The following is a 27,629-nucleotide window of genomic DNA, read 5'->3' on the forward strand; positions in this document are numbered from 1 at the left end:
AAAATGTCCATAGGTGTAATTCAATGTGTGTGTCGCCCTGCAAAGGACCTGCACCCACTCCAGGATGTGTTGCCGGGTAGGCTCCGGCCCCACCGTGACCCTAAATTGGGTTAACGGTTACAGACAATGATATGATGTAATTTTAAGATAGAAATATCGTATATATTGTAGTTTTTTTCGCCATTAACGTTCATTATTTCTACCTAAGTTTGCTTTCACTTAGAGAACCTTCGAAACAAGATCAATACACTTTCCTAGGAGGACTTTTGCTGAGTGTGCATCCATTTGGGACACTGCATCTGTAACTACTTCGAAATCGCGAAATATGGAACAGACATCGAGTTTGTCCCTTGTCAGCTGCCGTCCCCGACACCCTTTCCCCTCTCTCCTTTTTCCTCTCATTCGTTTTAACTTTTACTAAGTTTACGGATATGAAAATCGGTGTTTTCGCCTAGTTCTTGCGGTGCTTCTTTTTCGGCGGCACGTCCTGAAAGAGAGTCGGGAGAAATGTTCACCAGTACCGGCTCCAGAGGGCTGTGTGAGTCGCCTTGTGTCTGCCATTCATTCCTCAGCGTTATCCAGTCTGTCCTCAACAACGAGCAATTTACAGAGCTGACGTTCCTCAGAAATAACTCGGGGCCACATTTAACCCTCATTTTAGACATTTGCCAGATTATTATGGCCTCGTCTGTCCTTTCTGCTGCTCCAGGCTTGAACACACCTGTCTTATTTTCACCTGCCGTCTTGTTTTGTTGTGTCACCTTTATGCTTGTCTTTACCCAGCGTGGGGGCTTTATGCCATACCCGTGACACTGGGCACTGTAACCTTGGGCTCATGTACAGCTGCTCCACAGCATCCCATTTAATTTCGTTTTACACACTGGAGTTTAATATCTGTGGTCAGAGTGGGTGAATCAAAGCAGCTGAATTAACTCATTATAAGAATTCGCTATAGTATACGTATCTATAGGTTTTATTAATAAAAACAGTAATTTCTCTTATGCCTTGATGACATCATCAACCTTGTCCACTACTACACAGCCCCGTGCTGTGAGGTTTTATACCCCTCTAGCCAACTCTTAGCACTGGACATCCTAAGCAGGCTCATGTGTGGCTGCTTCAAAATGATGTACTTATAATGTTTTTTGTGGAGATTATTAAAGCTGTCTGATGGATGCCCACTAAAGAAGCTGAATTTAGTCTGATCACAGACAGTGAAGGAGATTACTGTGTAGCACCTCATCAGGAATTGCAGCCATCTTCTCTATCTCTGTCTTACAGATAAAGCTCCTCTGTCCAAAGGTCTGCTGCTACTTCCTGGTGCTCTCACCATGCTGCTGATCCTGGGCCTGCCTCAGTACCAAAAGTTGTTTGTTTACAGCCTTCAGGCTGTGAAGCAGCATAAACAGGTTAGAGTTCGGATTTCACATCAGAACCCATATTACAAAGGCTGTCCACTTGGTGGATGGTAACCCCGACAGGCAGTTAATCCCACAAGACCAAGGGGGTATTCCATAAAGGAGGGTTTCACAGTTAGCCACCAATGGGTATCACCCTCAGCCCTGTTCCTATTGGACAGGCTTGACTTTGGGCTTAAGTTCACTGGCTAACTGTGGAATCGCCCCCAAGCACCTATTAATTTGAATCCGGAAACAATCCTCAAATTTAAAAGCTATGTAGAATAAAAAAAAAAAGAAAGCGTAGCATTTGACTTAAAGGGGACATATTCTACCATTTTCAGTGAAAAAGTTGTGGAGTCTTTATTTGAACATCAGTGATAAACTTTGGTCAAAATACCACAAGAATCAAACATAACAGCAGCATTATCCCCCTTTTTAGAATACCCCCTGTTTTTGATATTTTTCATCAGTATTCTTACTACTCTCCTCTTGTCGTGTTTGTTTTGCTCTGTTTAACCTGATCTTTGCTCGTAAAAATGTGGCCATGCGCTGAAAATATTTTATTACAATGTCCCTTATAAGTAGCTCGTGTGCAGCTGCTCCGGAGCATCACATTAACCTAATGTTTATTCTGGTAAATGTGCAATGTGCAGTTTCAGGGTGCAAACACACACACAGCAGGTAAAACGAAAGTAAGATACTCTCAGACACCACAATGCACAATTTGTTTTGCTTTAATCCATTGTGAATATGCTTTAAGTACAAGAAGATAATAAATTATCGGTTATTATCGGTATCGGCTAGTCCATGGTGCTAATTATTGGTTATCGTATCGGCCCAAAAAATAAAAAATCGGTGCATCCCTCAGTGCATACATAATATTTTTCAAAATATTACACTGTCCCTGCTCACAAACCACCTTAAGACATTACAAACACTGAAAGCCTGATACAAGAACTTTTGGAATGTCTAGTGTGTCCTAATAACTGGGTTGAGTTACACCGGGGTCATGGTTTAGTTTTACCTGTTTTCTAACTTGGTTGATTGGTAGATGATAAAATGTTTGTAATTTCCCCCAGTTACCAAAGCTAATTCTTAACTGAAATGTCACAAAAGTCTGGATGTTCACATCACGATTGCACCACAGCATACATTCAGTTACAAAACTTCTCTCTAGCACTCGGGTTGCATCTGCCCACAGATCTGCTTATTCATTGAATTGGGGCACACTGCTACTGGCGATGTACATCTTGACTTGAGTTCTGAGCTTAGCAAGTTAAACTCATAAATAGGCTGTTCATGATTATTAGCCTTAAATGTAAAAAAGGAAATGAATTGCAGATTTTCACTGGAATAAAATTACTAGAATACATATGATACGTCAGTTAGAATACAAAATCTACGAACTCCAGATTTGTACTAGGTTCAAATAATTGCAGTTATTAGTGTAACACTGTGGAAGAAAACACAAAGTGCAGGTCCTTGTCTGATTAAAGTCACTCATCAGTTACCATAAGGCTGTAAAAATGATTAACATCGCAGATTCATACTAGATTCAAATCAATGCTGCTATTATTGTTACACCGTAAAAAGAAAATTGCCCATTCCATAGCTTCCAACTGAAGGAAAACCAAATATATCTCAAAGAGGTCTCAATTCTCTTTCCCTCTGTGATATCTGAGCAGTACACATGTTTACGAGAGTGGTTTTATTTGTTTATTTATTTATTTTTAAAGAAAATGATCACTATCAGAAGATTTAGGAGTGACAGTTTGTTTTTATATTACAATGGAAGTTTACAGTAATGCCATTTTCAAATTTTAAGAGCAGGAGTTTTTTTACAGGCTGAAATGTTGTAAGATTTTAAATTTAACCCGATAGCATAGAGTTTGTGAACTGACAGAAGTGTTAGACAGATCATTAGCACTCAAACGTCAACATTACAACACAAACAAACAAAAAAGCAGGCCTTGCTTTTAACTTACAGAAGTTAATTTTAGCTTATTTTTTAGTAGAAGTATTGGTGTGAAAATCTGCTGTTGGATATTTTCTCTACACCATTCAGCCCCTAAATGTATTCTACAGATTGCTGCTGTTTTTTTTTTTTAACCTCTGTAGTATTTGGTCAAAATTGGCAACAAATCACAACATCAGGGAGAAGATTGAACAGTGTGTATGTGTACATTGTAGGTGTGGAGGTTGGTGAGTGGGAGACTGACCTGTTTGGACGTGAAGGACACTTTCTGTAGCAGTTTGCTCATCTACAACTTTCGTATATTTGAGAGGAGGTTTGGAAGTCGTAAATTTGCAGTAAGTCATTCCACATTGTCTTTTTTGTTTTATTTTCACAATTAAATTAGATGTAAAATAACTATATGGTACTGTTCTTTTGGCAGCATTCTTTCATTCATGTTTGTAACCTATTAATACATTTATACATGTCAGTCCTTCCTGTTTGGAACCTGGGTTCTCTCTGGATTACTAGACTTCATTTTGGCAGAGGCCCTTCACTACTGCTTCGAACTTCCGGTGGATGTGCTGCCAGCTGGACTGTGAGTAACTTTGCAGATATTTGTCTGCTGCCTTGGGTGGATGACATTAACTTTAGCTAGGAGTGCTATTTTAACATTAATGTGAACATGTATATATAGTGGAACCTCTACCTACGAACCTGGTCCGTTCCATGACCCGGTTCGTAAGTAGAAACGTTTGTTTCTCGAGTCAGTTTTCCCCATTTAAAATAATGGAAAAGCAATTAATGTGTTCCAGCCCCCACCCCGAAAGTCACCCTTTTTGCACTGATATATGTTTACAAAACTCTCAAATTAGTAAAAAAAAAAAAAAATACATGTAGCGCTACTAAAAATAAAAAAGAAATACAGTGGTAACAGTAATAAAAAAGTTTTAAGTGGTTACACATCGCTGCCTTGAAGACGTGACGACTGGCTGGAGCAGTAACACAGGCACTGGCTGTATGACGGGGGGTGGAATAACGGAGAGTAGGCGGGTGAATGTGGGGAGACAAAGCATAGATACGGCTTAACTTAGCACGAATTTCGATGTCTGCTATTTACACTAATGCTTAATTGCTAAAGCTACAATTTGCTAATCTCAAAAGCTCACTCAAGTCTGGGCGCGCTGGGAGACTCGCCTGTTGGGGTCGGTGGCCATTTCCAGCCGCCGGCTCGGCGGAGGCTCGGGTTCGATTCTAGAGTCATGGTTCGTTGGTGGAGGCAAAAAATATTCAAATGCCCGGTTCGTACCTTGGAAAGTTCGTTAGTATAGGCGTTCGTTAGTAGAGGTTCCACTGTATATATATATTTTTAAAAGCACTTGTCTATTACAAGTGCACATTAATATTGGGATCTGGAGGTCCTACCAACCCACACCAGCTGTGAAACAACAACCCAGTAAGTTCTAAGTGTCCTGCCTAAATCTGAAGGCATGGACCTAAATGAGTGCTGTATTTTAGTAGAGTGCAGACACATTTAGAGTTGCTTCATCTTTACACGATCCAGTAGTAACGGATACTCAAATAGTTATTTTAGTATTCGAATACTGGCATCTAAATAGTTAACCATGTACTTGGGTGTCCATACACATTCCTAGAACAAAGCAGGTAGTATATCATTAAGACACCAGGGAACCACACCTACATAATTCTCACAGAGTTTCTCCAGATAAAATCATTACACTTTGAAGCCGAATGATGATCTCACTGAGAGTTTCTCAACTTCCTCTCTATCATATCCTTCTCATATTCAGAGTTTTGATGGTCTCAGTCTGTTCAAGACATTCTTGTGCAATATTTCACTTGGCCTTTGCCAGCCATATTATGTGCTAATATACATTGACAACAGCAACAGTTTTTGTTTATTTATATATTATTATTTTTACTTTTTATAGTAAAACTGTGAGTAGATTCAGGAGGATTAAATTCCCATGGGGGTGCAGGTGTAATTGTATTATATCAGAGGAGCTCCTCTGTGTTTTAATGTATGGATCGCCCATGTTGTGTTTCTCCCTCCTTCCCTGAGAAAATTAGAGACCAGTTATAATCGTATAATTTGTTTAATATACATTAACAATTATTTCCTAATCAGTGATGATAATAGATTTTTACATATTTATATATAAAAAAATGTATTTAGATTTATGAATCATATGAATCTGTGGCTATCTGTGGCTACCTGTGGCTAGAGTTAAGCAGGTCATCATAAGTTATATTTGACCATGCTGTTATTGCATCTTAGCTCCAGCAAACACAACAGACAAAGGGGACAGGAAGTCTCACCCAAAAATCGAGGCAAATGCAATTCTTTAAAAAAAAAAAAAACTTATTTATGGCTATAAACTAATAACTACGTTTTTTAATGTTTTGCAATGTGTAGTATATGTTTTCAAACAGATGGCCAACCTAAAGTGTGTCAATGACTTAGTATAGTCATAGCAATGGTAGTAATAGGGTGTATAAGTTATGACTGGGCACCCACATAGTTGTTGCCATTTCTACTATTGATCAGTTAAAATCTTAAAAAACAAAATCTGTATTTTTTGCATTAAATTATTCTTCATCTTGGTGATTGGACACATCCTATACATAACTTTCAGTAGACAAATATTCAGTATTTTACAAAAACTCTTTTTTGTTTATTAAGCCACAAGGCTAATGTTGGTAATGTTCTTTCTACCTGATATCTTTTTTTTTTAAGTAGCAAGCGAATGCTAACATCCACATAAAATTTAACCTCACAATGGCCTATGTGTTTGTCTATTATGTAGGACTGTCCCAAATACCATTTTTAGGCCTTCTGAGCTCTGGGATACTCTGTGAATATTTGAATATTCAGGGAGTGGAGTGGTGTATATTGTTGTTGTTAACAAAATCTGCTTTAATATCCGTCTTGCTCACTACCTATTCTTGCTAACCTGTTAACTAGCTTGCTAACTAAGGGCACAAAGCATACACAATTTAACCAGTTTGAGCAGAGGTGCTCTAATTTCAGGAACAAAGCTGACAATATAAACTATGGCTTCACCTCGCTTTGTTGTAAGTGTGTTGTTTCAGCATGTTGGGCTTTTTTATATGACTGAGTTTAGGCTTCATTTGCACAAAGACTTTTATGTTGATGAGCCCGAATACGGGTGAAGTTGGGAGAGCACAGTTTTTACTGCTGGAGCCTGAATGTGGGTTGCATTTATTGACAACCATTCATTCATTCAATCATTGTCTGTAAGCGCTTATCCAGTTCAGGGTCGAGGTGGGTCCTTCACAGAGCGACACACACACTCACACATTAACTCACACACACCTATGGACAGTTTTGAGTCGGCAATCCACCTACCAACGTGTGTTTTTGGACCGTGGGAGGAAACTCATTGAGAAACACATTTATCCGTAAAAGTGATTATCCGAATTTCAAAATTAGAATCTGAATACATACCCAATGGTAAAATATCTGAGTTCCTGAATACTTGGGGCCAGCCATATTGTTCAGAAAATCAGTGTTCAGTGCCTGCTTTTAACAGTGCTGGCTGTACTGCATCTCCCCCTAAAGGCTTCAGCATACTTCTCGCGGAGACAACGTTGCCTAGGTTAAGCGAAAAAATCTGATGTAATTTAGGAAAAAACGAACAACCACATAGATCATGGGGGGGCTTTGTCCATCATGCCGTATACACTGAAGGTGGGTGAACTCCATGGTATAAACACCACGCGACAAAGCTTTTCATTGGTCAGTACAAAAGAGTCGTGTCACAACACAATTATGGACGACTTTGAGGAGAATTTCTCAGAGCATCTGCAGTAGAGGAGAGTATGCGACAGGCAAAAACAAAACAGCAGAAAGTATGCGACCTTGCCAACATTGCGAAGGCACTCTCAGTTCGCCCAGCCCTCGTGAATTTCATTTGCAGACAATTATGCTAAGGCCTTAAGGCCACAGGGTGTACATGAATAAACCAGAGCTTTGTGGAAGTGTTCTACTTTGGGATGTAAAGCTGACAAAATGAACTGTATCTTTGTCATACTTCATTGAAAGTAGGTTTTAGACTTAATTCAAGACTTTTATATTGACAAGGCTGAACACACGTGAAGTGGTGGGTTGTCTTTATTGCCACATTTATCCAAAAATAAAAAAAAATATTTGAATCTCGGAATTATAAACTGAATTCCCACCGATTGAATATCTGAATAGCCGAATATTCGGGGCCAGCCCTACTATAAAGTCAGGTAAAATCCATTTTTTTATCCTGATTTTTCTCTGTTCTTGCTATTGTGTATAGTTCAATTTCAGTGTTGTAGCAGGCTAAGCGCTCTGGGTGTCAATCAGCTACATACATGGAGGTTATGTCATTGTTTTACTGGTTTGATATGTTAAGTGTAAGGTTGATGTCTTATAAAGGTTAAAGCTCTAGTTCAGTGGTTAGAGTCCTACTCAGTCCTTGTTTTCGTTTTTCATTTCTTGAGTTCAAAGTTGATGTTGCTGTTTTGTCTTGACATTGCATCATCACAATACTTTTTCAGGAAACACTTTTGTCACAGTTTACACACACACACACACACACACACACACACACACACACACACACATATATATATATATGTGGCATGACACTGTATCACTGTTTCAAACTGCCAAGTCTACGTTGGCAATTTGTATCTTGAAATGTAGAACACACGAAACAAGTGTTGACCACAAAGTCAAACAGTAGAGCTACTTTCCAAATTTTATTGTCATGTTTCTGTTTATAGTTCATTTACAGTTTGTGACCATTTTGAAAAAGGTAGAGCCTTTTTTGGAGTTAATCTAGCTATTTTAAAAAACATAACACTTAAAGCTAGTCTTGATTTTATCACTATTCACAGTCTGCTCCAAGATCTACCAAACTGCTAAACCACAGTGGGGTTTATATAGTATAGAGAATCAGTAGCTTGTGAGAGCTGTATTTGTATTAACTCTTTACACTCACGGCCACTGTAGTTTTTAAATGTTTCACATATATTCTAGCATTTTATGTTTTTCTGTCCTACAATAAACTTTTTTTCCACCCCTCTATCACACAATTTTAAATAGTTTTGGTAGACCATTGATTTAAAACAAAGCTCTAAAATTTCAGTTTGTGATAATGACCCGTTTAATCACATGTTTTTCAAAGACTAAAAGCTCAGCTATGTGTTTACTGATGTTTTCTCACACTTCAGATTAGAATACAATGTTTTGTCCATGCTAACCCACTCTACTACAGATCCTTAGTTCACTTTATCATTCTTTTCTTCTTGAGATGAATGTTTTGGAATTTTTTTATGAGAGACTGGGGTCTGTACAATGTTACCAATGTAAACTTTGACAAAACCATGTATCCCTAAGTTTGACCATGCTTCATGGTAATTCTTTTAGGTGTTAAATACTGATTTGTTGTGCCCCAATTCATAGCCCTACAACTTCTCACTCTTCTTGTCGTTCTGGGACTAATAATCTGCCAGTAACTCCTACTGTTTTCAACTCATGGCTTAATACCCTCACCCATTAGATTTTTTTTGCAATTCATCACCACTCCCAGTGGGGTTCAGGGGAATGTTGTTGCTGTGATGGCGAGTCTTTTTGCGGGAATGATGCAAATGATTATCGTGTATGCCAGAACTTTCCGGTGATGTCCGTCCAACACTTGAAAACGAAGTGCTGACCTGCCGCTTTAGGATCTTTAGCACCTTCTTCTTGTAGCCCTTGCAAGCGAAGAAGTAGACAAAGGGATCCAGGCAAGAGTTGAGATTCATCAAACACACAGTGATGTGCAGGGAAATCTGGAAAGCATGAAGCTCCTCACAGTCGGGAGTGTAGACAAGCTTCCGTATCATGTATTGCAACAAGTCCAGATGGTACGGACTAAAGCACACTACGAACACCAGCACCACTCCGGCAATCACTCCTCTGGCCTTGCGAGTCCTTCCAGAACGTTCTGTCAAGTGGTTAGACTTAGCAGCTGAATGCAGTGTGAGGGAAAGGAATGTGTAGCAAACAAGAATAGTTCCCAATGGAATACCATAGCCCAGAGCCACTGCACCAATAAGTATGTATGGCAGGCCTTTTACATTCTCAAAGTTTGGATACTCCATGCAGGTGATTAAACCATCACTTTCCTTATTGGTCATAGGCATGCCCAGTAGTGGTAGTGTCTGTGCCAACACCACCAGCCACACGATCATGCAAATGTACTTCACATTCTGCACTTTCCTCAATTTGCTCAGCCTCGCTTGGAGCACCACAGCCATAAAGCGGTCCACAGCCAGGCAAGTCATGAAATTAACCCCAGCATAGCAGTTCAGGTAGAAAAGAAGTGCTGTTAGCTTGCACATAGTTTCTCCCAGGAGCCAGTTGAAACCCAGGCTGTAGTAGATTGCCCTCAGTGGAAGCGCTAGACAGAAGAGCAGGTCGGACACTGCCAGGTTAGCGGAATATAGTGTGGTGGAGTTGAGTTTGGTCAAGTTACAACGGATCACATGCAGGGCCAGAGCATTTCCCAGAAGGCCTAGCAAGCAGATGAAAGAGTAGATCAGGGCCATCAGCACCTGGGCCACTGGACGGTGGTCGTACAAGTTGGTGCAATTCAGTCCTGTGATAGTTGTTGAGGTATTGTTAATATCCTGTTCAGACATTGTCACTCGATGAGTCTGGGGGAGGAAAAAGACATGGTAATTGTTGTTATAAGATTATTAATATAATTTTTTAAGCATAATAATACTAATATAATATTACTTTTAGTCAGATTCTTATATACTGGACAGTGTGTGTACCAGTGCAACACACACTAACAGAACAAAATCACATCACTTTCATTTCAGCAATGAGAATCATTCACCACTTAAATCATACCTGTTCGGTAGTGGTCCTTTGGGGGGCATATGCAGGTTCTGACCACTGAGGAACAGTTTGGAAGGGGGCAATGAAATTCAACAAACAGATGGACTACCTTCTTTGATTGTAAAACTACTGAGTGCACTTGTATGGTCAGTGGAACTGATAAAACTGGCAATGAGAGTTGATTCAGTAAGTAATTTTCTAATGTTTTGGCTGATTGATTGATGTACACGCTCATTAGGCATTGTGATGAAAAGAAATGAATTCAGGTTGACTAGCATAGAAACAGTGTTGTGCTGTTATGTTTTACAGCATATAACTCTAAGATCACTGAGACAAATCCTGCAGCTAGACATACAAACATAATGAAATAAAGAAAAAAAATGTAATTTTGGAATGACTGTAAACTAGGGCGGAATGATTTGGGTGGGCGAGTGGGTATATACCTAATATGTAAATTTCCGACCAATATTTCAACTGCTACTTACATAGAAATTATTCTATGAGGTAAGGTCCAATTCTGTTTTTAAAACTAAAACCACCGAGTGATTCCGGCTTTCGTTTTTAACACAGTGAAGTAATTCAATTAAGAAAATAGCTGATTTTACTGATTAATAGTTTTAAAAAGGAAATACTGAGCAGAATTAAAATTTGTTTATGCTATTTTAATTTCTACATTAGAAATAAAAACATGGTAATCTCTAGTGGGGTCATATTTCCCACCCATTTCACTTGTAAACTCAGAAAAAGATTCCCTACAGGTAGGATTATGATCTTACTATTGTGCTATTAATACACTTCAATAAGAAGAATGGAGCATACTTTTTGTAAACATATTTTTATTCAATTAAAAAAGACATTAATTCAGAAAGCCTAAGACGCGGAACATGTAATCAGTGTAATTTAAAATTATAATAGACAAAGTAACAGATCCCTTTCTTCTATAAAGATCCCGAACACAAAGCCTCAGTGAAGTCACTGGTCTTGTACACACACATAAAAAACCGCAATGTGGATGGCATTCAGTAGCAGATTGTTTTTACAAAGACTCTTTGATAAATACACAGGATAATAGCTGGCCAGCATTTAGACTATCATTTGAAATTTAAAAAATCACAAATGAATGGAAGTAAATGTTTACAAATAAAGACTATGGCTTGGTTTCTTTAATTTAATTATTCTGGTTGTTTTCCATTTACTTGCAGAAGTGCAGTGCAATAAATTCAAAAGTTTTCAGCTGATCATTATAGGTACAGTTTGATATAACGTCTTAATTATTTAAACTCCAAAGGTTAAAAATAATATATAAAAATTAGTTTCAAAATTTAACACAGTACCCTTTTGTAAATGTACAGTTTTAAAAAATGAAATGAGAACCAAATTCATCTAATCACACTCTAGATTTAGTCATTTACTCACCAGAAGGCTTAGATGCAATGAATTTAATGTCGTGAAACACTGGTCTCTCTTCAGCACACAACCCTCTCTCTTGTGTGTGCCCTCTTTCACTCGCACACTCTTGCGTCTGTTTTTTTTCTTCTCTCTTGCTTTCTCTGATTCTCTCTCTTATTGCGTGGCTGTAGCTCTCATCACAACTAATCTTTTTCTTTTTTCAAATGCAGAAGTGTGAAACTGTCACTGTCATCGCTGCAGCACTTCCTTTTCTCTTTTTCGCTTTTTTTTTTCTCATCCTCCTCCATTCTATTGTCATGAGACTTAATGGAGAAGTGAAACTCAGTCTTCAGACTCTGACATTATATTGAACTTTTTTTCTTCATTTATTCCTGTTGAATTGTTTTGGCTAAGGTGTAAGCGATCCAGATCAGCACTCGTAAATGTCAATTGAATCCGTAAATAGGGGAAATTTATAGTGATGTTTAAAATTTGTATGTTTAAAAGTGTTATTTATAAGTGCGTAAGTGGAAATTTGATTAATATCAGGATTAGTAATTCACCTCCCCCTTTTGGTTCCTCTTTGTGGTTATTTTTCTTCCCTGGAAAATAAATGCAACAATTTCAAAAAGGTTATAATATAAAGTTTTGGAAATTTTACAACTCTGAGTAGTATCTGATAATATCCATGTCTTACAAAAGTCAGTAGCCATCTTTTTTGGAAAGTACCATCACTAATCATCTTACTGCAACCTATCAGAATCAAGTGGGCAGGCAAGTAGAAGCTTATGGTGTTTATACCCCTACGCTCTCTTCCTTTTTATAAACTGCAGGTTTGTAACTATAGTGCTTATTGGACCCTGGTGTTTGATAGCTGAGGCATCACCAGGGATCAAACCAGAGGTCTCTTGTTGATCATCTCCTCTTCCTTCCTTAGCATTTCATGTATTGTACCAGTTCCTACACATTCAGTAACTCCCTCAAGTAAATATTCTCTCAGTTCTCAGAGATCTTCAGGTATTGTGACTTTTAGCTGTTTTTGCCATATCACCTACTCATATGTTAACACTTGATTTCCTCCCACTTCACCACATGAGATTTCCTACAAGGTTTTTTGTGGCACAAGAATAATTTCAGATTTGTTTGCACAATATAAACAACCATATTGCCATTCAGCTCATTTTCTCTGGGCCATTTGATGAGATACACAAGCCACACTTTAAACAGTCCTACATCAGATTAAAAATAAATACACTAAAATGTTAAATTTACCAAACCGGCAGATATTATTGACCACCTAAACCGCTGTCATCCAGACGTCGTCTTCTGGCATCGTTTCGCAAGTTAAATTTATATTAGCCGACAGACCTGGTCTGTACTCTATGACAAAAACAGCCAGCCAGGCTTCCTCTTCCATCCAGTTGCAGCATTTGTACAGGATCAGTCACACACTGTTATGTGTTTTATAGGTTGTGATAGTCATTTCTGAAAATATTAACCTTTTTTGTTTATCCCCTTTTCTTAAGTATCCATTCTATTACATTATTGAATGTAAATATGGCTGGGGTCAGTTGAGGCATCCCCCTGTCAATTTCAGTGTCATTTTGTGTCCGCTCCTTTCAGAATGAGTATTATTTTAAGAATTTTAATTACAGTTTAAGTTAAAGTATTTGAACAGTAATCATGATGTGCGTGTGGTTTAACACCACTGTCCAAGGCCAGTTTACCCAGTTTAGGCAGGATCACCATGCTGTACTTGTTAAAGTCACAGGGCAAGGCTTCAAAACTACATATGCTTACTTGTCTGTGGTGGATAATAGCATCAGCTGTATCGTACAAATTTTGAAGAAAATTATTCACAGTATTATTGACCTCTCTGCCCACAAATGAACTATTTTGCAAACCCCAAAAACATACAAACAAGGAAAAAATCTATACACACACACACAATAATACATTTAAGTCAGGGTTTATTGGCTAATTGGAACTTTAAAATGTTGCACTATTCACTTGTGCTGTAGGAAACTGAAAGTGTTCAAGCTTATGGTTCATGGGATACTTCAAAAACATTAAAATGTACATGATTTTCCACTTAACCCAAATAGTCACTCACACAAAACCTGTTTTGAGTGCCAATTTTGATTAATTCAATTCAGTTTTAGAGCTAGAATTGGTTAACAGCAAACACTGTAGGTCAGTATTCACCCAAGTGGCTTTAGGGGGTGCCTGTAATGTAGGGACATGTTGCTGACATGTTGCTGTTTGGCCCTGAATGATTCTAATCAGTGCTGAGGAAAAAGGTTATTCTGACTTATTACAAAACAGCTACAGAGTGAAGATTTGTTGACGTCATAGTTTCATAGTGCAGCTCACGTAAATGAGATTTTTCATTTCTTCAAGCTGTTCTTTAAAGTTGACTTAATCGGAAAAACAAAGTGGGATATATAATAGTTTACAACTATCCCTTCCATGTCTCTCAAATACAGTTGTATTTTTTTATTTATATATATATATTTTTTTTTTGATTGGAGGAAGTATTCTGCTTACAGTTATACTGACTTTCGGTGATTTTGTTCTCAGATTAAAATGAGCTTCTAGTCCTTGTTTCAGTCAGGCTGTGAAAGGAGGGGGGTTTTTTAACATGGAATTGAAAATAGGCTGCTGACTTAAATGGCTATTAACACAAATGGAAAAAAATAATCAGTGTAATGGGGATGGGGGCACCATGTGACGTGAAAAACCTGAATGACCCCAGCAGACGTTAGACCTGAGCCACTCACCCCAATCTACAACTGCTTTCAGGTTCCCTTTTCAGTGTCTATGTGTGTGTGTGAGTGCAAGACAGGTTGAGAGTGGTACACATCTGTGTTGCTGTCGCTTTGCTTGCCCTCTCTGAGGTGTGTGTGGGTGTGTGTGTGTGCGCGCACGCATGAGACAGAGAGAGAGATTGAGTGCCAGAGTGTGGACCAAAATCTCTTTACACACTCACATTTATGTCCCAGTAACATAAATCATTCTATTATATGGTCAAGTCATGTATAAGGGTGACGTTTAACTGTAAGGTTAGCATTAGGGTAATAGGTATAATTGTTTGTGTGTTTGTGTAGGGGAGTAGGCTCATGGCTTTCACACTTTGTAGACCAAGTGTGCGGAGGAAGGACAAATATGTTTCTGAAGGTTAAAAAAAGGCTGATTCCATTCTGAGCGGTATAGGTGTGGCTGCGCTTCTCATATTGAGGTTTTCTTCTTCTTTTTTGTTTTTTTTTTTGGGGGGGGGGGTGTAAGTTCTGACTGCCCAGTGTTTCTTATTAATAATTAATATCAAAAGAAAGTGGCCAAAATTGACACAAAATACCATAACATTGCAAATACATAAATACATTGGCCATACCCCCATCAACCGTAATATTAAAATTTGATCCTTGTTCCTACAGACAATTTTATCAGCTCCACAGACCTCACAGGTGCATTATGAACTTCAACAATTACAGAATGTAATCCATCTGTGCCACTGTATACATTCAGTGACGAAGACCTCAAAAAGACTACCGCAGAGCAGGAATGATTTAGATTGTGCTACAGTGACATGATAGTAGTGAGTTAGTGTGTGTTGAGCTGGTCAAGTGGATCAGACACAGTAGTGCTGCTGAAGTTTTTAAACAGTGTGTCCACTCACTGTCCACTCTGTTAGATACACATACCTTGTTGGTCCACATTATAGATGTGAATTCAGCGACAGCAGCTCATCTGTTCCTGCACAGGACACTGCCAGCTGGATGTTGTTGGTTAGCAGACTATTCTCAGTCCAGCAATGACTCTGAGGGGTTTAATAACTTCAGCAGCACTACTGTGTCTGATCTATTTGTTCAAGCACAACACACACGAACACACCACTACTACATCAGTGTCACTGCAAGTCTTAAAATGATTCATCATTGAATAACACCTGCTCTCTGGTGGTCCTGTGGGGCTCTAGACCATTGAGGAACAGGGTAAAAAAATAAAGCTTACAATGTCTGCAGAGCGACAGGTGGACTACAGTCTATTATTGTAGCTATAAATAGTGCATAATGGCCACACAGTACAGGTTATATGATTTCAGAACATATGTCTGAACTATTACATGAAGAGATTTGACAGACAGGAGAACATGAAGCTCCATTCTGGATCCAGTTCTATAAATAAATAAATAAAAAAGTTTGAATTTGGAGCATTTATTGATTTTATATATCCTTGAAAACATAAAAGAAGAAGAAAAAAACTAAATATCTGTCTTTTTCTCTTTCTTTCTCTCTTTTTTTTCAGGTTGGGTCCAGTCTTTGCCCTCTTTGTGCCTTTCTTTTATACTATTCCTCGTGTTCAGGTCACCCAGCTGCTGGGCTATATCTCCATCACCAACAAATCCCTTGTCTACATTGTAGGCCTGCAGGTGAGCTGAAGGTGGAATTTGAGGGGCAAATGTTACATGTAGCTTTGTTACATTGCTTTGTGTGTACATTTGTTTTAGCATTTCTACGTATTAAGGAACCAAAACACATTAATAATGGTGCTCTTAATTATTTATTATTATTATTATTATTATTTAAACTCGTTTGCATTTAACGTATATATGATATAAATTTAAGTATTGTACATTACTCTAAAGGTAGCTGCTGTTACATTTACCACACACCACCTTTCATTATCTCTCAGCATTTGTTTTATATTTCTTTATCCACCTTGAAGAAGTTTGCTGAATGTGATTAAACCTCATGGAGACCTTTATGCACAAGTGTTTATAGATTCTTAATGGTTCCTTTTTGTGACACTAACGAGAAGTACAAACTTCTAATTTGACACGGGTGTCTGCATTTGAAAACCAACAAACATCACACAATAGTCCTGCACTTGCTCAGTATAGAGATCTTATAGAGTTTTGGTTGATTTCACCTTTACACTTTGCTCAGACTTAACACATCCTGCATATGTGCATACCCTGATATGTGTCAAACATCAAAACAGTTGCAAATTTGCAGTGATATAATGTTTGTTATATTATACGTCAGTTATTTTGGCCTGAAGACTAATCCGTCATTATTCATTTGGAGTCTTACCAATTAATTACATTAAAGTTTATCAGTAATGAATCATTAAAGTGTTCTTGACTCTGTACAACATTTCACATTTAATTAGCTGCCTACATTCACACATTTTATTGATTTATTTATTTTTTTTATTATATCTACTTAACATCTAACAGAAAAATACAGGTTTAGACCTATTTGACGCGCCTCTTTTCTTGATACGTTATTTTCCAGCAACTGATCTTTTTTGTCATGTCTGTGCTGCGAATACACAAATCACTTTCTGGAAGAAAATACAATGTTAAAAAAAAAACCCACACTTATCTGTTTATCTCTCTCACAGTTGCTCACCTCTAGTGCGTACATGTGGGTCCTTGCTCTTGGCGGAGTGGTAAGTTTGAAAAAATAAAACTTCTGTGAAATATCTTTAGCTGCTCACAACAAAAATGTTTTACAAAAAAAAAACCCCTCTGAGTAAGCTGCTTTGCTCATCTGAAATCCCTGTTCAGATTTTAACTTCATCCTACATTTAATTATGAGGTATGTTGGGTTTTTGAACATCCGCCCTAAAACATACCAAGCTTTGATGTCTGCAATTATTTTTTTTGATCTGTTGATAGTTTGATTACCTTCTGTCAGAGCAACTCAACCCATCACCCCTTTGACAGCAGTTCTAACCATCAATTCTTTGATTACATTACCATGGTACCCTTTGTTGTTGTGTTGTAGATGTCTGGGCTGCTCTACTATAACAATGTGTTAGCGGTTCAGCGGTACCTTCAGGTTCCCCAGTGGTTAGCTTATTGTGGCTCTTTGGTCCTGGAGCCTTTGTTCTCAGGCACAGAGCCAAGGGCTGAGTCTCCTCTTGGCATGGGGGCCACGTTGGATATTCAGAGGCAACAGCGCATGGACATGATGGACCAGCAGCTCCTACTCTCTCAGTTGGCTCAGTTGAGGAGGAATGCACAGCATCAACAACAGGTGAGGCCTGATGAAGTGTGCACTGGGATATTTGTACTGAATGTTGTAACACCACAAATGAAAGCTAGTAGGATAATGGTACCGTGGCACTATTGGGATAATCCAACATAGTCTTTGCTATTTGTTTCTTTTAAAATACACCATTCAAAATCATAGCATTCACTCACCAGTCCGTATATGAAAAGAAAGCAGCATTGAATTAACTATAGGTGTGATGTTACAAACATGAATGCATGCACGTACTCCCACCAATTCAAACTACAGTCTGTAACAGAGGTAGCGTTTAGGATATGGGGGGGAAGGAAGCAAATGGATTTGACAGGATGCAGAGGTCTAAAAGGTGTCTGAAATTTTGTATGTTTCCACCCTCTACTTTTAGAATGAGGCACCATACAAGGCAGCTCATCAGAACAGTAGTAATGTACATATCATTCTAATAAGCACAAAACAAGCTTATCAAGTCCAGTGCATAAAATGGGGTTTTAAAATGTGAAATAATTGTATTAGCCATGTTTTTTGGATTTAAAGACACAAGCAGCTAGTGTTGCTATTAGACAAATTCTAGAGTAAACCACAAAAGGAAGTCAGCTCGCCCACTAATGTACATGTTCACTTTTCAAAATGGAAGGTAAAGTGACTCATTCAAGAACTATGCAGAACTATGATTCTGAACCTCATAGTTCATGGTTGGATTAACAGTTGAGTGTCATAGAGATTTGTATAATTTGAAACTAATCTCATATGTTTAAATTGGATCAGTCATCTTCGCTCTTCAACAATTTGCTTGTCACCAAACAGTATATTCTACTGTCAGAGGTTCCTAGATCCAATTTTTTCACTTGATTTAGACAATTATTTTGAATATAATGGTGTTGATTTAGAATATGGAAGACTTCTCAAACATGCCATATAACGGTTGGTTTTATGGAGTGAATTATATGTCAAAAAGTTTATAAAAGCAAAAGTAAATCTGCAAACAAAATACTTAAGATCAAAATTCTATATTTTAGGAATGCAAAACAAAAATATATCAAAAATATAGTTTTTAAAAGATACTTGTTTACTTTATTACACCTTGCAGTTATTTGTTGCTTATTATTGTTTGCATTTTTCCAGTCTTTGCTTTTGATTTTTTCTTCTTTTACTTCTGAATTTTGGGATGGGTTGGTGGGTCTAAGGATGCGGAGTTAATTTGGAATCTCTATTGATCACTGATTTTGGACTGACATGCATTTTGGAACCTCTTTTGGGACTCGGCCACGGCCACCCCTCCAGCTTTCGAAACATAATGGAACAATATGTTTCCACGGTGATTAAAGTTTTCCGTCACTTCAATGGATTTCCGTCACAGCTGGTAACCACTCAGCTGTGGCATGCTGTTGATGAGCTGCTGTGTATTATTTGTTTTCACACACGTGGTTTCAACAACACACACATAACTCTGTCTACAAACCAATCAATGTCATGTATGGGTATGCAGCCCACATAGGTGATGTTAGGTGTAGCATGCAAGGGTCTATGGAACGTTCACTAAATTGCAATGTGAAACCAAAGCTTACAGCATCAATACACCACTGAACATAGCACATCTTTTCATGTGTGACACCACTCTAGGTTGCTGAAGTTGTGTAAAGCAATGTACATTCAAAACCGACACAACAAAATATTGACTTTAAACTGCAAAGGAAACGGAGACAAAGTTGAGTAAACAATTTGTTTATTCCATCAATTGCTATATAAAATAAGTCTCAAACTGTGTTAAGGTTTAACTATTTGCTATCATCAGTGTTCAGGTAGCAACCGTATAAGCCTACCCCTTTTGAGTAGGTTGCATTCCAAAATAAAAAACATAATTTAAAAATTGTTTAAAAAAAAAAAAAAGGACTGAGATCTTCATTCGTAATATTAATGAACAAAGATGATTCACAAATCACAGGCCTTATGTGTAATAATAAATCTTTTCTTGATCTCCCCTTCACCTTTTTGCACCCCAACTTTAGCAGATCTAAAGTGACAGAAAACATGAAATGTATCTTTCTGTCTGTGGATTCTGTTCAATGATTTTGAAAATTACAATGAAAAACAAGCGCAAATGATTACATAAACAACGTGGGTAGATTTACAAGTTATGGATTGTCTAATTTTCTATGATGCTCAAATACAAAAATAATTTTTTCAAGTGTGAGATCAAGAATTACTGGTGTGATAAGGAAAATTAGCGTAGACATTGAAAAGAATTGCCTCTACATGTAAAATTTAATAGAATTAAATGGAATTAATTTAATTAATTAAAAAAAAAAATTTAATTAATTAATTATAAAAAAAAACCTAGAGAACAATTTCTAATATTTGTATAGTGCACAACACACTACAGAAGCCAGACATTAGCCTTCACGTATGTCATCTCCAGTCAAAACAACCTTTATCCATTGTTCAGTGCCTAGTATAAGAAGAAAAATTGTATATTTGAAAGAAATAAAAATCAGTTTTTTTCAATTTGTGATCAGTTTTTAAAAATCTGCAAGGATATTTAACCTGAAGTGTTGGATTGTTTTCTCACAGTTGAAGGATGGAGAGAAAAACACATTGTTCTGATCTTTATCTAAAGTGGCACAAGATGTTATCCAGCCCTTCAAAGATCAAAGCTGTCTGTGCTATTTATCTGATTATTTCCATCTCTGTGGTCTGCATGACTGTTAGGAGTCACAGTTTCATATCATCCTTTCATTTTTTAAGCTATAACTTCCAAAACTTACACTTTTTGCATACAAGGCATTTTGTGTAAGTCTTTATATCTGGCAGAAAGCTTTTGGTTTTAAAACACACTTGAATAAACCAGTACAAACAGTACTTTGCATGTAAGTGTTAGGGTAACTGTTTTACAAACAATGTGTCAGGGAAGTTTTATATTTACAGGTCAAGTAACTAGTTTATCTCATTGTTCATTCAATAAAATAAATTAGATGCTGCTTGTTAGTGGAAGGTTTTACATTTGGCTTTCAGCAGTTTGTTTTTCTTAGTGATTGTTTGGTGGTTTGTAGTATTTTTTTTCTTCTTTTTAACCACATAGATTTATTAAACCAAAGGAAGAGGTTAGTTTCCGCCCCACATGTACACAAACACATTTCTTGACTATAAACTCTGAATAAGTACGGATAAAATTTGATGTGCCTTATTTTTTGGAAACCTCTAGGTTTCAGAAACACAACGCATAAGGTGCTGAGCGATTGTTTGCTGCCTGCTGAAGACAGTGTATTACACTATGTCTTTGAATTACGTATACATACTTTAGACATAGTGTAATAGACTGCCTTTAGCAGGCAGCAATCAATCCCTCAACACCTATTTAACAACTTTGTCTAGGGCAGTCGTTCCCAGAGTGGCGGGCGGAGCTATTGCAGGGGGGCGCAGCAAGGCAAATGAGCTACACAGGTTTGAGCACTGCTAGCAAAAGATGGACAAGTTTGTGAGAGCTAAATGTGCAGCAAATGATGATTTTTTCTCAAGCCACAACTTCCAAAGGGAAAACAAGAAGATATGATGAAGCATATCTCAAAGCAAGCTCATACCAGTCACTGAAGATATGTGGATATTAAATATGTCAATTTTAATACCCACAGGGAATCAATTAGGAGCAAATATGTTTGACAATGACTGTTGGGCACAATCACATTTTTTTTCTGTAAGTAGTTGCAGTTTTTCTATGAATGTATAAATAAATTCCAGTGGAGATTTGAAGTAAAAGGTATGTTCGTGTGTCAATAGGTGTGGGGGTGAAAGCGGGGGCGTGGAAATATTCTCATCTACAAAAGCGGGGCATGGCAACAAACGCTTGGGAACCACTGGTCTATAGTATGAGATGTCAATATGATCATATATCATCAATGTCAGCAGTTCACTGAATGTGTCAAAGAATAAACAACATATAAACAAAGTATAAACAACATAATATGTAATATAGTACAATCAGAAGCAATGAACACACACGTGAGAAATTTTAGGGAGCATGAAGCTACTTAACATTGCTGTACAGCTGTGTTATTATCAAAATTATTATCAAATGTTCACAGTCACACTACATTACAAATCACATTTCTGTTAAGGAATCAGGGTCAGATTTAAATCCAAATTGAAGACAGCTCATACATCAAAACAATTTGATAGCAATTACTGTTTGTTAAGCTTTATGAGGACAAAAATTACTTTCATTAAACTTTGTAACATTTTGAGACATGTTGGTTCTTTCTTTAGATACTTCATCTTTCCTTTTACAAGGGAAGGAAGTGGAAATGTTTGCTACACACTTTTCATGCAACTGAAAAGTTCAAATGACTAGCGATTTCATTAAAGATAAGTCTGTTTTTTTTTTTTTTGGTCTTGTTCCCTATTTTGACAGGAGGTTGGACTGCTTAACTGGAACAGGTTTTTTCCTGGACTGAGACACAGAGGTCAGAATCGACCCCATGTTCAGCCACACCCTCCACAGCCCCCTCAACCACAACCAGCTGACACGCCGGTGGCTGAGGAACAGGTGAGGGACCAATTCCAACACAGTAGCATCATTTTAATGAAATATTAATCGGTTTTTCATTTTTATTTTTACTCACCCTTCCCTTAAATGTAGATGACCAGCCAAAATGTTTGCTTTTTTACTTTTTGACAAAGTGCAAAACCTGATTTTGATATTTGTTTTCAAAATTTTAGAATTATAAACATACAGAGTATAAGATGGAAAATATCCTATGCCAATCCATTAGAGCTTCACATAGGGCCCAACACACTCTCTTCCTACCTGTAGCCACAAATTTTCTGTTGTTTGAATCCTACACCTCAGCACTAAATTCACCGTGGCCGTTTATGAGCCGATCAGCAACCAGCTATCTTCAACAACTGTTTACTCACTGAGCTCATTACATGAATACCCAAATACTTCCTGTTTGTGGCACATTAGTATATGGGAGTGGGGAAACTTTTCAAGATGGGTGGCCATTTTGAAGTCGGCCATTTTGGATCCCACTTTTGTTTTTTCAATGGGAAGAGAGTCATGTGACACATCAAACTTATTGAGAATTTGACAAAAAAAAAAGCTTGGTTTTAACGTAACTTTATTCTTTCATGAGCTATTTACAAGTTTCTGACCACTTATAAAATGTGTTCAAAGTGCTGCCCATTGTGTTGGATTGTCAATGCAACCCTCTTCTCCCACTCTTCACACACTGATAGCAACATCGCAGGAGAAATGCTAGCACAGGCTTCCAGTATCCGTAATTTCAAGTGCTGCACATCTCGTATCTTCACAGCATAGACAATTGCCTTCAGGTAACCTCAAAATGGCCGCCATGGTCACCACCCATCTTGAAAAGTTTTCCCCCTCCCATATACTAATGTACCACAAACAGGAAGTTAATATCACCAACCATTCCCATTTTATTAAGGTGTATCCATATAAATGACCCACCCTGTATAACTAGCCCTTCACAGGGGTCATCAGGTACATACCTCATCTCATTGGTGTTTTACTGAATTAAGCCCACGATACCTCCAGAAGGCATCCCAGACCCACCCTACTCCAAGCCAGGCTTGCAGTCCTACCTTACCCTTTACCATCACACTGGCCTCCCTGGTGACTAAAGCTGTACCTAGCCCCACTGGCACCGTTAACGCATGCTCAATGCCACTAGTTCCATGTGAACTTTACATGCTACATCACCAACAACCACAATAGCATCTCTACAAGGCATTTCCCCAAGTGATCTTTGCTCTCCTTATCCACAACCACTGACTAGACCTTTCATCTGTTTCTGATCACTCCTTCACAGCTGCCCTTAGTTACCAGCCCCTGATGCTGAACTGCACAAGCAGGGATGTGGCACACTTGGCTACAAATCACCTAACACCTATATTCAACAGTCTTATATGTGCCGCCAAGTCTGTGTACTTCAGCTTCTTCCATTTGAATGCTTGATCTACTGCAGAACTAAACCCTAGTGACTGGAAGTTGCTACTTTTCTAATATTAAACACTGCTCCTAACATTACGTTTTTGACACTCTGATCAGACTTTACTTGTGCTGCACATATGTACTGGAATGCAGTCCTTATTAATGTTTGTCATGGAGAATCAATGCGCTGACAGTAAAAATGCGATTAATAATGCTGCACTATAGTTGTCTCTAAAAGTGAACTATAATGTATCATATAGTTAAACAGTTATGAACCTTTGTCCTTTTTTACCTGACTGTTATTGGCAGTTTTGATTCACAGTAATTAATTTCTGCACAGGTTGCTAGACTAATGGAGATGGGTTTCTCCAGAGTGGATGCCCAGGAGGCTCTAAGAGCATCCAACAATGACATCAACATGGCCACTTACTTCCTGCTTCAGCACTGAGGTGGAGCTTGAGGTAATAGACGGAGAAGGAAGGCGTGGAACTACATTGACTAGAAAATGCATACAGACGTGAAGTGCTGGTACCATGGCCACACCACAGGTTTGGTGGAATGAAGGGAAGAACAGAAAGACTGGCCAGGTTTGGAACTCTAAGGAGCCTATGATGTCGCTTCCTAATTGGGTGGTGAGACGCTGCTGAAGCTGCTAAGCCAAAAGCTACTGTTCCGGCGTGCTTCCATGCTTTTTTTTTTTTATTTGACTTCAGTGAAGAATGGAGCCAAGATGGCGGTGGAGGGTCACTCAGTTATCTCAGGGCTTTCTCTGGCCTCGTCTTCTCCCGGTTTCTGCCTGGACTTCGGTACATTTCTTCTCAGCAACTCCATATAGCCTCATGACAACTGCAAAGCAATTTGATTGAAGACTTAAAAGGGAGACCTAAGATTGTAAGATCCAGCCTTAGACCTGGGTTTACTTCTCAAAGCAGGATTTTACAGTCAACTTTACCACCAAAAGAGCAAAAAGTGTTAATGAAGATTATTGTTTATTATTTTTAATTATTTCAATTAAACACATAACACATGAGATACCGGATCAAAGTTTTTGAAGTCTACGAATGGATACATTTATTTAGTGTCCACCCCACATGGGATCATTTTTTTTTTAAATTACATACTCTAATATATCCAGGCCACAAAAACAATGTTTTCTCAAATTCAGCTCATAAATAAATCTCTTTTACATTCAAGAACAAATGTAGAACTAAGTTACTGTACAGAATTCACACTTCAATAGTTTAATCAGAACAATGGAAAAAAAAAGTCTTAAAGTCAGGAATAATTCATATAAAATGCTTTTGTTGTTGCTGGTGATAAACGAGGGGTTAACTAAAGTTCTGCATTGTGAAATAGCCTCTGGATTTGGACTTAAACAAATCATATCCACTGAAGAGCATGTTTAATGAAGAGTGTGGTACTGGGTTTGTGAAACAAGAAGAATGCATGTAGCGCAAGGCATAGGTTCTAAGATTCGAACCTCAGTGTTTTCAAGACTAAGGTTTTAAAGGGTAATTTCACTGAATTTTCTATATTTCTACATAGTTCATTGAGTACGCTGTAAATAAATGAGTGGTTTTATGTGAAGTGGTTGATTATGTAAAGGACTTTTTTTAATTATGCTTGTGGTGAGTTGATAGGAACTGATTTTGCCATTTGCCATCTACAGTTTCTCTTTTATATGTATTATTTTATATGTATTAATAAGTAATTGAAGCAAGTATTTAGGGAAGTGATATTTTTTCCCCATAACTGCTGCTCAAGAAAAAATCAAATTGCTTTACAGTCCCTAAATGAGCCAGTGTATGCTTCACAAAGCCAGTCCTCTGCATCAGGATGGTCAGGTTTAAAATGGATTTAGTACAGAATCTGATACATCCCTGTCACTAGGTGTCATAATGACTGTTGTATAAAGTGCAGAAGAATCATTATAGTATTTCTGATTTTTCATTTAAATAATGATAAAATAATTAAAAACCTAATTAATGTTTTACCTGATGTCTGCCATGTACCTCAGAGCATTTCACATCAAACCACTATAAAAAATTGTATTTACATATTAACCCTTTAAGAATGTACATATTTTGAAATATCAGTGAAAATACCCTTTAAAGGTGAAATTAGTAACATTCTCACACACAAAAAGACAGAAAGGCAATTGCCTGGTTCAACACCAGTCTTATTCCTTTAATACGCTGAAAATTAGGCTTTGTCTTTTAACCCTGACCTCAAACTGTCCCTGTTCTAACTGTGACTATGTTGGTTAATGACTGAAATGGAACCATATTTCCAATCAAAATGAATAACCAATGATGCAATGGTTTAATGAGTGTATTTCAGAGCAGTGTGTGTGTATATGAATCTTTGTGTAAATGCCTTGTGTTTGTTGTGTGTAAAAGAGGGAGAATGACTGTCGGCCCCTTTAGTTCATCAGTGTGACTTGAGTGCAAACAATTTTGGATTAAAAAAAAATATATATATATATATATAAGTATATGTGAAAAGTTTGGACACAACTGAATATGCATTTTTCACATAAACAGCTTGATGTAAAGCGTTAAATGCAAAAAATACAGACATTCTGTGTGCAAAATGTATTTAAAAAAAAAAATCCTTAAAAACTGAACAAGTCACTGGACTACATCTGTGCCAAATGGATAAGCAGCTTGAAAGGGCAGCTACTCTACAAATAATCTCAAAAATAAGGTTTATTTAAGACATTTTTATACTAATACATATCTTCTAATCCTGTGTTATTTCACTCTTCAGCTTTACTGAAAACAGTAAACTAAGAACCACCTATGACAATTGTGTCGAAATTTTTGACTTGTACCATTACATGAATTAATTTTAATAACTTAAGTTTTAAGAGTAAATATAACTGATTTATATAACAGATGTTAAAGCATTTAAATTTGTTTGGAACTAAAGTCCTTGTTTGAGTTTCTTTATTCTAATGGATACACTGAAGTGTTGATCTGGTTTATGTTTAATGTTAAAACTGAATGGGATGTTCCTGACTTTTAAATGGATGGGGCTTAGTTAGAAACATTAGAAACGTTTGAAACATTAGCATTAACCAAACCATTCTTTTTCATGCTAAAATTATCATCCAAAATAAAAGAGCAGTTCTTTGACTTTCTAAATTTTAAATTAATTTTTACCATAATTTCAACATGCATTATTGATTTAAACCACCACCCCCCTCAAAAAATAAAAGTTCATTAAAAAAATTCTCGATATAGAAAGAGTAATTACACCTTTCAACAAAACATAATATGTAACCAGTGTTGCCCAAAAGTTTACATACAGCTGTGTTTTGAAATTAAGGACGGGAAAGAACACAAGGCTAATGAAAGTTGGTCTAAACCGTTCACTATTTAAAAAAAAATAGTTTGTTTTTTCTTTTTCTAAAACTGCAAAAGACAGTTTGGAAAGGAAAGAAGGAAGGAAAGGGTTCGTGTTGAGAGCGTATTTGTCTAAACTGAGAACTGAGGAGCATATGCTCTAATAAAAAATAAATAAATAAACTATCGTCATCAGATGTGAGTGGGCGGGGCTAAAATGCTGTAGATTTATTAGAAAGAAACGAGAAACGGAGCCATGTACATAGCTCTAGGTAGATATATGCAAATGTGCTTGCGGGTGTGACTTCAAAAAAACAAAAAACAGTGACGACATTCTCTGTTAAATGACACATCTGCGAGGAACAAACTCAGACAGTGTTCTAATAAATTTAAGAAAACCGTTTGTATTCATGGTGTTTTCAACTTGTACGAAAATTGCAAAGGCTAGTTCCCAAGTGTAATCTTTTAAATGTAAATGATATTTGACCAGAGGTGTCCAGAATGCCTTTGAATTAAAATTTGAATAAAAACATTTATAATACGTAATAAGATGTAAGTTTAATACATATATCTGCACTCGTTAACGCAAATAGATGATGATTTTGTTTTGCTGCGGTTTATTGCAGCGCTGCTGTAATAACGTGGTG

General features: G+C 37.4%; 2 protein-coding genes across 4 annotated transcripts; one reads left to right on the forward strand and one right to left on the reverse strand.

Moving 5' to 3' along the window:
- Nucleotides 1-325: 325 nt before the first annotated feature.
- ubac2 (UBA domain containing 2) lies at nt 326-26,382 on the forward strand. Of its 3 annotated transcripts, none has more exons than XM_066660252.1 (9): nt 326-538; nt 1,282-1,409; nt 3,591-3,710; nt 3,846-3,952; nt 15,956-16,079; nt 17,057-17,104; nt 17,443-17,694; nt 22,094-22,225; nt 23,976-26,382. In XM_066660252.1, exons 1-9 carry the CDS (start codon nt 508-510, stop codon nt 24,081-24,083), a joined length of 1,050 nt encoding a protein of 349 aa, XP_066516349.1. In that variant the 5' UTR covers nt 326-507; the 3' UTR covers nt 24,084-26,382. The 3 variants fall into 3 exon arrangements, with proteins under 3 accessions (XP_066516349.1, XP_066516350.1, XP_066516348.1); XM_066660251.1 differs by having other exon boundaries at nt 330-538; nt 22,091-22,225; nt 23,976-26,379; XM_066660253.1 differs by lacking the exon at nt 17,057-17,104 and having other exon boundaries at nt 329-538; nt 22,091-22,225; nt 23,976-26,380.
- gpr183b (G protein-coupled receptor 183b) lies at nt 8,003-11,812 on the reverse strand. Its single transcript, XM_066661481.1, has 2 exons — nt 11,678-11,812; nt 8,003-10,071 (listed from the first exon to the last, which is right to left on the reverse strand). Exon 2 carries the CDS (start codon nt 10,054-10,056, stop codon nt 8,923-8,925), a length of 1,134 nt encoding a protein of 377 aa, XP_066517578.1. The 5' UTR covers nt 10,057-10,071; nt 11,678-11,812; the 3' UTR covers nt 8,003-8,922.
- Nucleotides 26,383-27,629: the final 1,247 nt, after the last annotated feature.

This window comes from Hoplias malabaricus, chromosome 2 (assembly GCF_029633855.1).
Source record: "Hoplias malabaricus isolate fHopMal1 chromosome 2, fHopMal1.hap1, whole genome shotgun sequence".
Classification (NCBI taxonomy): Eukaryota; Metazoa; Chordata; class Actinopteri; order Characiformes; family Erythrinidae; genus Hoplias; species Hoplias malabaricus.